At 41.8% G+C, this 17,174-nt stretch overlaps 1 protein-coding gene across 3 annotated transcripts in view; it reads left to right on the forward strand.

The window, feature by feature from the left end:
- Positions 1-16,616: 16,616 nt before the first annotated feature.
- Positions 16,617-17,174, forward strand: part of eva1c (eva-1 homolog C (C. elegans)) — a 26,125-nt gene continuing 25,567 nt past the window's right edge. For 2 of the 3 annotated variants that reach the window (XM_052520213.1, XM_052520215.1), the window contains exon 1: positions 16,618-17,174. This exon is cut by the window's right edge and continues 113 nt beyond it. In XM_052520213.1, the coding sequence (XP_052376173.1) occupies positions 17,155-17,174 (20 nt within the window). In that variant the 5' untranslated portion in view covers positions 16,618-17,154. The other variant, XM_052520214.1, reaches the window with a different exon arrangement.

Below are 17,174 nucleotides of genomic sequence, written 5' to 3' on the forward strand. Positions count from 1 at the left end.
AGTGTAGAGGCGGCAGGTAGCCTAGTGGTTAGAGTGTAGAGGCGGCAGGTAGCCTAGTGGTTAGAGTGTAGAGGCGGCAGATAGCCTAGTGGTTAGAGTGTAGTTAGAGTGTAGAGGAGGCAGGTAGCCTAGTGGTTAGAGTGTAGTTAGAGTGTAGAGGAGGCAGGTAGCCTCGTGGTTAGAGTGTAGAGGCGGCAGGTAGCCTAGTGGTTAGAGTGTAGTTAGAGTGTAGAGGCGGCAGGTAGCCTAGTGGTTAGAGTGTAGTTAGAGTGTAGAGGCGGCAGGTAGCCTAGTGGTTAGAGTGTAGTTAGAGTGTAGAGGGGCAGGTAGCCTAGTGGTTAGAGTGTAGTTAGAGTGTAGAGGGGCAGGTAGCCTAGTGGTTAGAGTGTAGTTAGAGTGTAGAGGGGCAGGTAGCCTAGTGGTTAGAGTGTAGAGGAGGCAGGTAGCCTAGTGGTTAGAGTGTAGAGGGGCAGGTAGCCTAGTGGTTAGAGTGTAGTTAGAGTGTAGAGGGGCAGGTAGCCTAGTGGTTAGAGTGTAGAGGAGGCAGGTAGCCTAGTGGTTAGAGTGTAGAGGAGGCAGGTAGCCTAGTGGTTAGAGTGTAGTTAGAGTGTAGGGGTGGCAGGGTAGCCTAGTGGTTAGAGTGTAGAGGAGGCAGGTAGCCTAGTGGTTAGAGTGTAGAGGAGGCAGGTAGCCTAGTGGTTAGAGTGTAGTTAGAGGGTAGGGGTGGCAGGGTAGCCTAGTGGTTAAGAGCGTTGGACTAGTAACCGAAAGTGTTGTAATCATATACCTGAACTGACAAGGTAAAAATCTGTCATTCTGCCCCCTGAACTGTTCCCCGGTAGGCCGTCATTGAAAATAAAAATTTGTTCTTAACTGACTTTCCGAATTAAATAAAGGATAAATAAAATTATGAAACAACCCAGGTGCCTAAAGTGGTTAGAGACTTACCCAGAAAGACTAGCCAGCTGGTAATCACTTAGAGACTTACCCAGGTAGACTCACAGCTGAATCAGGTAGCCTAGTGGACTTAGAGAGAGAGGACAGCTGTAATCACTCTTAGAGACTTACCCAGAGAGACTCAGGGTAGCCTAGTGGTCACTAAGAGACTGGACTAGTAACTCAAAGTGTTGTAATCATATACCTGAACTGACAAGGTAAAAATCTGTCATTCTGCCCCCTGAACTGTTCCCCGGTAGGCCGTCATTGAAAATAAAAATTTGTTCTTAACTGACTTTCCGAATTAAATAAAGGATAAATAAAATTATGAAACAACCCAGGTGTGTAAAGCTCTTAGAGACTTACCCAGAAAGACTCACAGCTGTAATCACTCTTAGAGACTTACCCAGAGAGACTCACAGCTGTAATCACTCTTAGAGACTTACCCAGAGAGACTCCCAGCTGTAATCACTCTTAGAGACTTACCCAGAGAGTCACAGCTGTAATCACTCTTAGAGACTTACCCAGAGAGTCACAGCTGTAATCACTCTTAGAGACTTACCCAGAGAGACTCACAGCTGTAATCACTCTTAGAGACTTACCCAGAAAGAATCACAGCTGTAATCACTCTTAGAGACTTACCCAGAAAGACTCACAGCTGTAATCACTCTTAGACACTTACCCAGAAAGACTCACAGCTGTAATCACTCTTAGAGACTTACCCAGAAAGACTCACAGCTGTAATCACTCTTAGAGACTTACCCAGAAAGACTCACAGCTGTAATCAAACGCCAAAGGCGCTTTTTTACAAAGTATTAACTCAGGGGTATGAATAAAATATTTAAATAAATGTATATAAGGTATTTCTGTATTTCATTTTCAGTAAATTTTCAAACATTTCTTTAAACATGTTTTCACTTTTTCATTATTGTGTGTAGATGAGTGTGTGTGTGTGTGTGTGGGGGGTAAGTCAAGGGGTATGAATACTTTCGGACGGCTCTGTAGATGTTATCCTGGGATTCTCCTGTGAAGTTACCAGCAGCACTGACGTCCCAGAGAGAAACTTTACTAGTGAAACCTCCCACTGTCTGTGTCTGTGTGTCAATGTAACCATACCTGCACCCTCTACCAAGAGGTCTGGAACTCGATGGCACGAGAGGCAGGCCTAAGTAATGCACCCTGCCATGCAGCCTAACATCAGAGTCACTGGTTCAAGCCCTGCTCCTTAATTCACTACATGGCCGCCCTATTGAGACAGAACGGAGACCCGAGGCAGTCCAGTTTCCTGGGTGTGGAGATGTAGACAATTCCTCGCCGAGAGCTGCAGACACAACAAGTCATCAGGAAGTAAGCAGGAAATCTGACAATACTCAAACTAGGATGTCTGGAAAACCACGGAATTTGGGGACATTATTTACAGAAAAATTTATTGATAAACTTCAACAGTATGCATGTATACATACATATATTTTGTATACTAATGTATAAATAGTAGAAAGTAACGTTTTTAAAATAGTATATTTTCTTTATACTTTATAAAAAGTATTGTTTTATTATAATGCTATCTTTATTGACATCATCACAAAGAGAAGTCATTGTTGTGATGGACATTTTTAATATGAAATATTCTCTAATTACAAATTGTTTATTTTATATTCAACATCTTTCGCCATCATAAATGAGGACCAAGGCATCTCTCTGCATCCATCTTTCTCCATCATAAATGAGGACCAAGGCATCTCTCTGCATCCATCTTTCTCCGTCATAAATGAGGACCAAGGCATCTCTCTGCATCCATCTTTCTCCATCATAAATGAGGACCAAGGCATCTCTCTGCATCCATCTTTCTCCATCATCAATGAGGACCAAGGCATCTCTCTGCATCCATCTTTCTCCATCATAAATGAGGACCAAGGCATCTCTCTGCATCCATCTTTCTCCATCATCAATGAGGACCAAGGCATCTCTCTGCATCCATCTTTCTCCATCATAAATGAGGACCAAGGCATCTCTCTGCATCCATCTTTCTCCATCATCAATGAGGACCAAGGCATCTCTCTGCATCCATCTTTCTCCATCATAAATGAGGACCAAGGCATCTCTCTGCATCCATCTTTCTCCATCATAAATGAGGACCAAGGCATCTCTCTGCATCCATCTTTCTCCATCATAAATGAGGACCAAGGCATCTCTCTGCATCCATCTTTCTCCATCATAAATGAGGACCAAGTCATCTCTCTGCATCCATCTTTCTCCATCATAAATGAGGACCAAGGCATCTCTCTGCATCCATCTTTCTCCATCATAAATGAGGACCAAGGCATCTCTCTGCATCCATCTTTCTCCATCATAAATGAGGACCAAGTCATCTCTCTGCATCCATCTTTCTCCATCATAAATGAGGACCAAGGCATCTCTCTGCATCCATCTTTCTCCATCATAAATGAGGACCAAGGCATCTCTCTGCATCCATCTTTCTCCATCATAAATGAGGACCAAGGCATCTCTCTGCATCCATCTTTCTCCATCATAAATGAGGACCAAGGCATCTCTCTGCATCCATCTTTCTCCATCATAAATGAGGACCAAGGCATCTCTCTGCATCCATCTTTCTCCATCATAAATGAGGACCAAGGCATCTCTCTGCATCCATATTTCTCCATCATCAATGAGGACCAAGGCATCTCTCTGCATCCATCTTTCTCCATCATAAATGAGGACCAAGGCATCTCTCTGCATCCATCTTTCTCCATCATAAATGAGGACCAAGTCATCTCTCTGCATCCATCTTTCTCCATCATAAATGAGGACCAGGGCATCTCTCTGCATCCATCTTTCTCCATCATAAATGAGGACCAAGGCATCTCTCTGCATCCATCTTTCTCCATCATAAATGAGGACCAAGGCATCTCTCTGCATCCATATTTCTCCATCATAAATGAGGACCAAGGCATCTCTCTGCATCCATCTTTCTCCATCATAAATGAGGACCAAGGCATCTCTCTGCATCCATCTTTCTCCATCATAAATGAGGACCAAGGCATCTCTCTGCATCCATATTTCTCCATCATCAATGAGGACCAAGGCATCTCTCTGCATCCATCTTTCTCCATCATAAATGAGGACCAAGGCATCTCTCTGCATCCATCTTTCTCCATCATAAATGAGGACCAAGTCATCTCTCTGCATCCATCTTTCTCCATCATAAATGAGGACCAAGGCATCTCTCTGCATCCATCTTTCTCCATCATAAATGAGGACCAAGGCATCTCTCTGCATCCATCTTTCTCCATCATAAATGAGGACCAAGGCATCTCTCTGCATCCATCTTTCTCCATCATCAATGAGGACCAAGGCATCTCTCTGCATCCATCTTTCTCCATCATAAATGAGGACCAAGGCATCTCTCTGCATCCATCTTTCTCCATCATCAATGAGGACCAAGGCATCTCTCTGCATCCATCTTTCTCCATCATGAATGAGGACCAAGGCATCTCTCTGCATCCATCTTTCTCCATCCTAAATGAGGACCAAGGCATCTCTCTGCATCCATCTTTCTCCATCATAAATGAGGACCAAGGCATCTCTCTGCATCCATCTTTCTCCATCATAAATGAGGACCAAGTCATCTCTCTGCATCCATCTTTCTCCATCATAAATGAGGACCAAGGCATCTCTCTGCATCCATCTTTCTCCATCATAAATGAGGACCAAGGCATCTCTCTGCATCCATCTTTCTCCATCATAAATGAGGACCAAGGCATCTCTCTGCATCCATCTTTCTCCATCATAAATGAGGACCAAGGCATCTCTCTGCATCCATATTTCTCCATCATCAATGAGGACCAAGGCATCTCTCTGCATCCATCTTTCTCCATCATAAATGAGGACCAAGGCATCTCTCTGCATCCATCTTTCTCCATCATAAATGAGGACCAAGTCATCTCTCTGCATCCATCTTTCTCCATCATAAATGAGGACCAAGGCATCTCTCTGCATCCATCTTTCTCCATCATAAATGAGGACCAAGGCATCTCTCTGCATCCATCTTTCTCCATCATAAATGAGGACCAAGGCATCTCTCTGCATCCATCTTTCTCCATCATCAATGAGGACCAAGGCATCTCTCTGCATCCATCTTTCTCCATCATAAATGAGGACCAAGGCATCTCTCTGCATCCATCTTTCTCCATCATAAATGAGGACCAAGGCATCTCTCTGCATCCATCTTTCTCCATCATAAATGAGGACCAAGGCATCTCTCTGCATCCATCTTTCTCCATCCTAAATGAGGACCAAGGCATCTCTCTGCATCCATCTTTCTCCATCATAAATGAGGACCAAGGCATCTCTCTGCATCCATCTTTCTCCATCATAAATGAGGACCAAGTCATCTCTCTGCATCCATCTTTCTCCATCATAAATGAGGACCAAGGCATCTCTCTGCATCCATCTTTCTCCATCATAAATGAGGACCAAGGCATCTCTCTGCATCCATCTTTCTCCATCATAAATGAGGACCAAGTCATCTCTCTGCATCCATCTTTCTCCATCATAAATGAGGACCAAGGCATCTCTCTGCGTCCATCTTTCTCCATCATGAATGAGGACCAAGGCATCTTTCTCCATCATAAATGAGGACCAAGGCATCTCTCTGCATCCATCTTTCTCCATCATAAATGAGGACCAAGGCATCTCTCTGCATCCATCTTTCTCCATCATAAATGAGGACCAAGGCATCTCTCTGCATCCATCTTTCTCCATCATAAATGAGGACCAAGGCATCTCTTTGCATCCATCTTTCTCCATCATAAATGAGGACGAAGGCATCTCTCTGTATCCATCTTTCTCCATCATCAATGAGGACCAAGGCATCTCTCTGCATCCATCTTTCTCCATCATAAATGAGGACCAAGGCATCTCTCTGCGTCCATCTTTCTCCATCATAAATGAGGACCAAGGCATCTCTCTGTATCCATCTTTCTCCATCATAAATGAGGACCAAGGCATCTCTCTGCATCCATCTTTCTCCATCATCAATGAGGACCAAGGCATCTCTCTGCATCCATCTTTCTCCATCATAAATGAGGACCAAGGCATCTCTCTGCATCCATCTTTCTCCATCATCAATGAGGACCAAGGCATCTCTCTGCATCCATCTTTCTCCATCATAAATGAGGACCAAGGCATCTCTCTGCGTCTATCTTTCTCCATCATGAATGAGGACCAAGGCATCTTTCTCCATTATAAATGAGGACCAAGGCATCTCTCTGCATCCATCTTTCTCCATCATAAATGAGGACCAAGGCATCTCTCTGCATCCATCTTTCTCCATCATGAATGAGGACCAAGGCATCTCTCTGCATCCATCTTTCTCCATCATAAATGAGGACCAAGGCATCTCTCTGTATCCATCTTTGTCCATCTCTTTCTCTCTCTATATCAATCTTTATCCATCTATTTCTCTCTCTATATCAATCTTTATCCATCCTTCCCAAAGATACAGTGTTTAATTTAGTAGACCAAAAAACATGCATGGTGTTAAATCTACTCCATATTGGTCATAATCCTAGACACCATATGAGCAAAATGTGTTTTTCCTCCTCTATAGCTTCTATTGTTCCTGCTGGTACAGTACAGTACATATGGCTGTCTGGCTGGAATTACTGGTCATCATCGCCACCTAGAGTTCATCTCTGGAAATACACCTGTTCTTTTTTTACTCAGGGAAAATACCAGTGCATGTTTTTCAACAGAATTGGCGGAATGAATACACCCCTGATCACACAAACACAGTTCACTTTTATAGCAGCCACATTGTATAATTCCTTCTTGCATCTATGCGCTCTCCTCCTCTCACATTTTCCCTTCGCTTGTGGACTTCAATACACAACACATCAGCTGTGTGTGACCAGGTGAAAAACAACTTTCCAAGCCAAACCCTATCATAACCGCTACACACAGCCAACATCGTTGTCCTCATATTAGCTAAAGTAACATCATAGTCAACATAGCTAATAGAACTAACGTGTTAGTAAATCCGCTACAATCATGCAGTAACGTTACAGTGTACAGTCAGTAAGAAGTTTAGCACAATTAGTAAAACCAAAAGCTTACCTTGACTTGGAAGAGTTCCAGTGTTGTGTTGGATAGTCATAGCCAGCTAGCTAACATAGCATCCATCTGTTATAGCCAGCTAGCTAACATAGCATCCCTTAGTTATAGCCAGCTAGCTAACATAGCATCCCTCTGTTATAGCCAGCTAGCTAACATAGCATCCCTCTGTTTGAGCCAGGTGTTTGAGTAGGCTAAACAAGCTAGCTGCATTTTCTAGCTAAGGAAGAGAAAGTAAAATGACAAAACATAGCTCTCTCTAGCTTCTCCATTTTTGAAGAAATTAATTTGTTCAAATCTGTTCAACTATTGTCTTTCTCTGTGAGTCAACTACTTGCCACATGTTACACACTGCAGTGCTAGCTAGCTGTAGCTTATGCTTACAGTACGATATTTATTCTCTGATCCTTTGATTGGGTAGACAACATGCCGGTTCATGCTGCAAGAGCTCTGATAGGTTAGAGGATGTCCCCCGGAAGTTGTCATAATAACTGTGGAAGGGGAAAAGAACCATGAGCCTCCTAGGTTTTGTATTGAAGTCAATGTATCCCGAGGAGGATGGAAGCTAGCTGTCCTCCGGCTACACCATGGTTCTACCCTACAGAGTGCTGTTGAGGCTACTTGTCACGTCCTGACCTTTGAGACATAAAAAAGGAACTATTTTGGTTTGGTCAGGGCGTGAGTCCGGGTGGGCATTCTATGTTTTTGTTCTATGTTTTGTATTTCTATGTGTTTGGCCTGGTATGGTTCCCAATCAGAGGCAGCTGTCTATCGTTGTCTCTGATTGAGAACCATACTTAGGTAGCCTTTTTCCCCCTGGTGTTTGTGGGTAGTTGCTTTCTGTTTTTGTGTTTTGCACCTGACGGAGCTGTTTCGGTTGTTCTCTTTTGTTACTTTGTATCTAGTGTTCAGTTCTATTTAATAAATGACGAACACTTTGGTCCTCACCTTCTTCCTCAAACGAACATCGTTACACTACTGTAGACCTTCATTGCAAAACAATGTGTTTTAATAAATTATTTGGTGACCTGAATTTATTTAGTATAGTTTTATCTACAAAGATAACTGTTTAAATGTTTTACTATTTAATTTTTTTAAATGAAATTCACTGAGGATGGTCCTCCCTTTTCTCCTCCGAGGAGCCTCCACTGACACAACTTAGGAGCAGTCAGCAGCTCACACACCATGTAGACCACTGGGAAGACAGGCAGCACTTAAAGTAGATAGTCCTAGCTAGCAAAGAGACAGTACTAGACCACAACAGATAAAGACAGTACTAGACCACAACAGATAAAGACAGTACTAGACCACAACAGATAAAGACAGTACTAGACCACAACAGATAAAGACAGAGAGACAGTACCAGACCACAACAGATAAAGACAGTACCAGACCACAACAGATAAAGACAGTACCAGACCACAACAGATAAAGACAGTACTAGACAACAACAGACAGACAGTACCAGACCACAACAGATAAAGACAGTACTAGACCACAACAGATAAAGACAGTACCAGACCACAACAGATAAAGACAGTACTAGACCACAACAGATAAAGACAGTACCAGACCACAACAGATAAAGACAGACAGTAAAGACAGTAGTACTAGACCACAACAGATAAAGACATTACCAGACCACAACAGATGAAGACAGTACCAGACCACAACAGATAAAGACAGTAAAGACAGTACAGACCACAACAGATAAAGACAGTACCTAGACCACAACAGATAAAGACAGTACCAGACCACAACCAGACTACAACAGATAAAGACAGTACCCACAACAGATAAAGACAGTACCAGACCACAACAGATAAAGACAGTACCCACAACAGATAGACCACAACAGATAAAGACAGTACCAGACCACAACAGATAGACCACAACAGATAAAGACAGTACTAGACCACAACAGATAAAGACAGTACTAGACCACAACAGATAAAGACAGTAAGACAGTACCAGACCACAACAGATAGAGACAGACCACAACAGACGAAGAAGTACCAGACCACAACAGATAAAGACAGTACTAGACCACAACAGATAAAGACAGTACTAGACAGTACAGACCACAACAGATAAAGACAGTACTAGACCACAACAGATAAAGACAGTACCAGACCACAACAGATGAAGACAGTACCAGACCACAACAGATAAAGACAGTACTAGACCACAACAGATAAAGACAGTACAGTACCAGACCACAACAGATAAAGACAGTACCAGACCACAACAGATAAAGACAGTACTAGACAGTACAGACCACAACAGATAAAGACAGTACCAGACCACAACAGATAAAGACAGTACTAGACCACAACAGACAGACACAACAGATAAAGACCAGACCACAACAGATAAAGACAGTACCAGACCACAACAGATAAAGACAGTACCAGACCACAACAGATAAAGACAGTACTAGACCACAACAGATAAAGACAGTACCAGACCACAACAGATAAAGACAGTACTAGACCACAACAGATAAAGACAGTACCAGATAAAGACAGTACAGACCACAACAGATAAAACAGATAAAGACAGTACAGACAGACCACCACAACAGATAAAGACAGTACACAACAGAGATAAAGACAGTACCAGACCACAACAGATAAAGACAGTACCAGACCACAACAGATAAAGACAGTACTAGACCAGACAACAGATAAAGACAGTACCAGACCACAACAGACCACAACAGATAAAGACAGTACCAGACAGTACACACAACAGATAAAGACAGTACCAGACCACAACAGATAAAGACAGTACCAGACCACAACAGATAAAGACAGACAGACAGTACAGACCACAACAGATAAAGACAGTACCAGACCACAACAGATAAAGACAGTACCAGACCACAACAGATAAAGACAGTACCCAGACCAGACCACAACAGATAAAGACAGTACTAGACCACAACAGATAAAGACAGTACCAGACCACAACAGATAAAGACAGTACTAGACCACAACAGACAGACCACAACAGTACCAGACCACAACAGATAAAGACAGTACTAGACCACAACAGACAGACAGTACCAGACCACAACAGATAAAGACAGTACTAGACCACAACAGACAGACAGTACCAGACCACAACAGACAGACAGTACCAGACCACAACAGATAAAGACAGTACTAGACCACAACAGATAAAGACAGTACCAGACCACAACAGACAGACAGTACCAGACCACAACAGATAGAGACAGTACCAGACCACAACAGATAGAGACAGTACCAGACCACAACAGATAAAGACAGTACCAGACCACAACAGATAAAGACAGTACCAGACCACAACAGATAAAGACAGTACCAGACCACAACAGATAGAGACAGTACTAGACCACAACAGATAAAGACAAAAGGTTATACCAGACCACAACAGATAAAGACAGTTGTAACTACCTGACCACAACAGATATAAAGACAGTACTAGACCACAACAGATAAAGACAGTACCTCCACAACAGATAAAGACAGTACCAGACCACAACAGATGAAGACAGTCCAGACCACAACAGATGAAGACAGTACCAGACCACAACAGACAGAGACACCAGACACAACAGATAAAGACAAAATGTTATACACAGATATCACCTCCACACACACACACACACACACACACACACACACACACACACACACACACACACACACACACACACACACACACACACACACACACACACACACACACACACACACACAGCTGCTCGTACTCTGCCTCGTCACTTTACCCTTCCCCACATGTACATACTGTATTACCTCAGTTACTTCATCTCCACATGAAATCGGTCCCGGTAGTCCTTGTGTATTGCCTCGTTATTGCTTCTATTGTGTTATTGTTTCCTTTTTTTATTTAGCAAATATTTGTCTTACTCTGCACCATGGGGAATGGGCTCGTGAGTAAGCATTTCACTGTTGTATTCGAGGCATGTCACCAATAACACTTGATTTGGAAAGCAGACTGAACAAGGTTTTCCTCTAGGATTTTGTCTGTGCTGAGCTCTATTACATTTATTTTTATTTAAAAAAATAATAATAATCCCAAGTCCTTGCCGATGACAATCAGACCCATAACATGATGCAGCCACCACTATGCTTGAAAATATGAAGAGTGGTACTCAGTGATGTGTTGGATTTGCCCCAAACATAACGCTTTATATTCAGGACATAAAGTTAATTTCTTTGCCACATTTTGTGCAGTATTTTTTTAGTGCCTTATTGCAAACAGGAAGCATGCTTTGGAATATTTATTTATCTGTATAGGCTTACTTCTTTTCACATTTAGGTTAGAATGGTGGAGTAACTACAATGTTGTTGAGCCATCCTCAGTTTCCTCCTGTAACAGCCATTAAACTCTGTAACTGTTTTTAAAGTCATCATTGGCCTCAGGGTTAAATCCCTGAGGAGTTTCCTTTCTCTCCGGCAACTGAGTTAGAAAGGACGGCTGTATCTTTGTAGTGACTGGGTGTATTCAAAGTGTAATTAATAAAGTTACCATGTTAAAGGGATATTCAATGTCTGTTTTTGTTTTGTTTACCTATCTATCAATAGGTGACCTTCTTTGCGAAGCATTGGAAAACCTCCCTGGTCTTTGTGGTTGAATCTGTGTTTAAATTCACTGCTCGACTGACGGACCTTACAAGTATCTGTATGTGTGGGGTACAGAGATGAGGTAGTCAGTCAAAAATCATGTTCAACAATATTGTTGCACAGAGTGAGTTAAGCACATTTTTACTCCTGAACTTATTTAGGCTTGTTATAACCAAGGGGTTGAATACTTATACAATACAGAATACAGACCTTTTCAGCTTTTCATTTTTTATTTGTAAACATTTCTAAAAACATAATTCCACTTTGATATTATGGGGTATTGTGTGTAGGACAGTGACACAACATCTAAATGTAACACATTTTATATTCAGACGAACAACAACATTTTAAATACTTTCTGAAGGCACTGTTTATCTGTCGTATGATTGCATGGGCGCAGGAAAATGTTTTGAGTTCGTAGGGTGTTGCTGCAGGGGATGAAAAAAAATCCCTTTATTATATTATTATTATTCTCTATAAATCGCATTTGCGTAGTGGCACACCGTTGAGCAGACGCGTTTTTAGAATTCCCTTTTATAAACGCATTTCATGCAATTCTACGTCATTTAAATGATAGAAGACATTAGCAGAATATTTAATAAGACACATTGAAGAAGGCTGTAGAGCTGAAACGTCTGTCTACGCTATCCCATAATGAAGTGAGTTTATGACATTTTTGAGTGTGAATCCATTACACCTCTTATGTCTGAATTTCGCAGGTTTTACACACCAGCCAAGCTTCTGAGAGAGCGCGACGGTTCTCTTTTTGACTCGAGTTTTAAGCGCCCTCAAGTGGCGCCGGAGATGTGTTAAACAATGCCTCTGGGTGAGCGGATTCTGGTTTGTTTAACGGCCCCATACAGTTTGTTGAGTGCCAGAGTGGTGTTGGCATGTGTGTTTCCCATGACAATAAAGCCCTTTGAATTAAATTGTGGAGGGATGGAGACATGATCATGTCTGGATGAGAACTATATGTAGATAAAAGAGTCTACAGCTTAACATGAGGTCAGTTTACCATTTCCTTCTCTTGATGCAGCACACCAGTTTTTATTTACAAAAAAAAAAAACATATCGCCCAGTGTCAGTCATCCAGGGTTTATACACATAATTGGCGATGACCTGACAAAAGTGATCCGCTCGATTGCGCCCAGTCTCTGTCAGTTCTGATTTGTGCAGGTTATTTTTCTACCTTGATTCGCTGCTGCCCTGCACTGGTGGTGCTTGGGTCCTGGTACGTCACGAGACATTCTGAACATCCGGGGGCTCAGCCCCAAAGATCCCTGCGCAAATAAAATGGAACACCCCGCACGCTAGCAATTAACATGTTACAGAAACATAACTCTATGCTGCATATCTCACTGCTTTCTTCCATGAGCTGTGCTCTCCTGACGGACAAATAATTAACACTTCTTCATATTAATTCAACGGATTGTGGTCTGTAAACCCATGGAATATCGTGTCAATAATGTTTTTGTATATATTATCAAGTACAACTTACAAGTGCATAACTATCATAATTTTCCATTAAGAACAATTTGTTGGAAAAAGTATTTATCATTTTGTTGCAATGTTTAAATAAACCATGTCCATTATTTGATTGGCAATAGAAAAACAGTTTCATGTTGATGTTGGCCACATTACTGCAGATGAGGTTGGTGTAGATGGTTGTGTTTTATTGAAAATAAATACATTTGCACAATGACCACTTGTTGTTTCAAATACATTGTTACAGTTGTTGGTTAACTAACTAGCGAATGTTTGGCATATTTACATTGACATGAAATCAGTCAAAACAAGCCATGGTATCAACAACATGATGAAACATGCTGAAATAAACCACTTATGATTCCCACACATGCCAGTGTCCTTCTTGCTAGATATCTGTCCATTCAGAATTACAACAGGTTGACTTTACACGGAACCCAAACCGGCTGCGCGCGTGCGCTATCGTGCATACATTTTTTTTGTCCCCCTACCATAAACGCGATCACGACACGCAGGTTAAAATATCAAAACAAACTCTGAACAAATGACATTAATTTGGGGACAGGTCGAAAAGCATTAAACATGTATGGCAATTTAGCTAGTTAGCTTGCACTTGCTAGCTAATTTGTCCTATTTCGCTAGCTTGCTGTTGCTAGCTAATTTGTCCTATTTCGTTAGCTTGCTGTTGCTAGCTAATTTGTCCTATTTCGTTAGCTTGCTGTTGCTAGCTAATTTGTCCTATTTCGCTAGCTTGCTGTTGCTAGCTAATTTGTCCTATTTCGTTAGCTTGCTGTTGCTAGCTAATTTGTCTGATTTCGTTAGCTTGCTGTTGCTAGATAATTTGTCCTGGGATATAAACATTGAGTTGTTATTTTACCTGAAATGCACAAGGTCCTCTACTCGGACCAATTAATCCACACATAAAACGGCCAACCAAATCGTTTCTAGTCATCTCTCCTCCTTCCAGGCTTTTTTCATCTTTGTACTTATATGGTGATTGGCATCTACACTTTCATTGTATTACCACGACGACCGGCAAAACAGTTTGTCTATCAATCATCCAGGTGGGTATAACCAATGAGGAGATGGCACGTGGGTACCTTCTTCTATAAACCAATGAGGAGATGAGAGAGGCGGGACTTGCAGTGCGATCTGCGTCAGAAATAGAACTGACTTCTATTTTCGCCCTTGGCAACGCAGACGCTCGTTGGCGAGCAGTGTGGGTGCAATAATTGAATACCATAGATTTCTAAATTTATCTTACGACGCTCGTGCACGCGACGTGTCCAGTCTGGTCAGCATGTTATGCCCCATGAAAGCGCGCACATCGTTTTCGTGATGTTGTTGTCAGCCAACCCATCTATGTAGCTAGATGCTAAATAATTGTATTGTAAACACACACACACACAAAATCTAGTAACTTACTCCTTCAAATACAACAACCGTCTGTGTTTGCTGAGCTGCATCTTCAATATGTCCATCTTCTATCAATTTGAAACAATATTAACAGCTTAGTTTTTTAAACAGGTAACGTAACGTTAGCTAGCTAATTGAGCTGATGTTACCAAAAGTAGTTAACGTCATACTAGCCATGCTATCTTTATTAGTATTTTTTTTAAATATATTTTGATAGTACCTGATTAGACAGCAATTGTTTAGTTAGTAATACTTTGTCAGGTGGTTAACAGAGCTCCAGCAGATGGATTCAGTGTCCAGATAGCTAACGCAAACTCACCCCATTCCGTGTAAATGTGTGCAACCGCGACATTCAAACGAGGCTGCAAAGAAAACTAATGGGACTGTAGCGCATGTGTTGACTTCAAAATCGGGGGTGTGAACTACGTTTCTATTCAAGCGTTGATCGACATGGTAATTAATGGCTCTATAGTTGTCACGTTCTGTCTTTGTTTTAGTATGGTCAGGGCGTGAGTTGGGTGGGTTATCTATGTTCTTTTTTCTATGTTGTAGTTATGTGTTTGACCTGGTATGGTTCTCAATCAGAGGCAGGTGTCGATCGTTGTCTCTGATTGAGAATCATACTTAGGCAGCTTTTTCCCACCTGTGTGGTGTGGGTGATTATTTTCTGTTCTGTGTTTTATTTCACCGTTCAGGACTGTTCGATTGTCGTTTTATTGTTTTTGTTTCAGTGTTCAGTATTCTTATTAAAACAATGTGGATACTTACCACGCATTGGTCCCCACCTCATTCCAATGAGGAGTGTTACAATAGTATTGGAGAAAAGTTGGAAAAAAACGGACCCTCCGTTACATCGTGACGTGTCATGTCGTAACGTACAGCACGCATAAAGCAACTATTTCTGTCTTACAATCTCTCTCCACCAGGTGTAGCACTTCTCTCATCAATCTCTCTCCACCAGGTGTAGCACTTCTCTCATCGTTTAAAAACAAGACAGGGACAGGGTAAGGGGGGGAATACCTAGTAATTTTTTGCATCATCACTGCACGCTATCATGACTCTCAAAAGCTGCTGTTATCTTTTGAAGATCACTTTAGCACCGCCCTTAAAACCTGATTCAAATTCGACACAAACCTTCAAATAGGTATGTAATGACACATTATATAAACTCTTTATAGTGTTTTATTTACATTTTAGAGGCGATAAGGTTGATAATTTGGACAGATCGATTGAAAAAAAGCAGTTTTCCCACACAACAACACATTCGTTTCGCTTCCCCACAGGGCTCATTGCCTTGTTGAATGATGCAGAAACGGGCAGTGTGGAGGTCATGTCATTGATTTTGTTGGAAAGGGGCGAAAGTGTGCTTTACAATGGTATTGACATTACAGTTGATCTAGAATGTATTACGTTTTGGGCAGCTAAAATAAGGTCAACTGTACAGACCAAGGCGATGTACAAAAGTGAGTGAGTTTACGTTAATCAATAACTGTACTGTCAAAACCCTGCGCGTAAAATTTGATAGGTTTATAATTAATGAAGCAGCACTATTAGCTAGACTAGGTAGTCCCTCGCGTTAGTTAGTTAGTTAGCATAACGTTATCTGTCAGCTTTTGAGTCAACATCATATTGAAATGTAAACGACTCGAATCCGGTTTAATATGACGTCAAATAACTCTGTGAATAACGTCGTCATACTCTAACAAAAAATATGCTGTAGCAATAGCAAGCTAACAAAGTGGACCTCAGGTTGTCCTTGTCATCTCTGAGCTCTCTCCCTCGCCAGCTACCACAGAAATATATATTTGTTTCTGACAAATAAAAAAAAAGACTTTTTGGAAACCACTTTGGCCTCCTAAAGTGTCACCATACACAGAAATGCTGGTTTATTAATTAAGGACACACTAAAAAAAAAGAAGAAGAAAAGACAGGCCAGGGCTCATGTTTAGAGTATTCACAGCAGTGTGTAATACAGTGTAACCTAGCTGGTTTTACACCATCCCCGGAAAGGAAAAACGACTCCCGGTTGAGACCAAAATCATTCGGGAAAGACCCTGTCCGGTGACGTCCATTCTAGGGACTATACAGCCTGGCTGACGCGACTACACATAGAGGATATTCTGGATCTGGTGTCAACCAGACTACTACTATTAGCATCCTACAGGAAGGAGATAAATTACTTTAATTCTGACAGTTTTCCTTCGTTTCCGGACGTTTTGGGTGTAGGCACTGGGGCGATTATTTTATTTTAAAGGGACTACGCTGAAAAAAAAAATAGAAAACGGTTTTGTTTCGGGAACATCAAAGTAACTGTGTTGTTAACTGCTGTAATTTGAGATAAACTACATCGATTGTTATTTCCCTTTATTTCTGAATGTCTGTATGGAGTCAAAGTCATAACTTGGCGCAGGTGTAGTTGAAGGCTATGTGGTGTGGTCGTGTAACATTCCAAACACCGTTTCCCGAAAAATCTGCCTTTCCTGTCGGAAGCCTGGAGAGTTGAGAGAGAGAGAGAGATAGAGAGAGAGAGAGAGGGGCGAGCCCCCGAACATGATCTCACGGAGCGGGAATGCGAGGAGCCATGAGCTG

This window comes from Oncorhynchus keta, chromosome 6, assembly GCF_023373465.1.
Source record: "Oncorhynchus keta strain PuntledgeMale-10-30-2019 chromosome 6, Oket_V2, whole genome shotgun sequence".
In the NCBI taxonomy this organism is placed as follows: domain Eukaryota; kingdom Metazoa; phylum Chordata; class Actinopteri; order Salmoniformes; family Salmonidae; genus Oncorhynchus; species Oncorhynchus keta.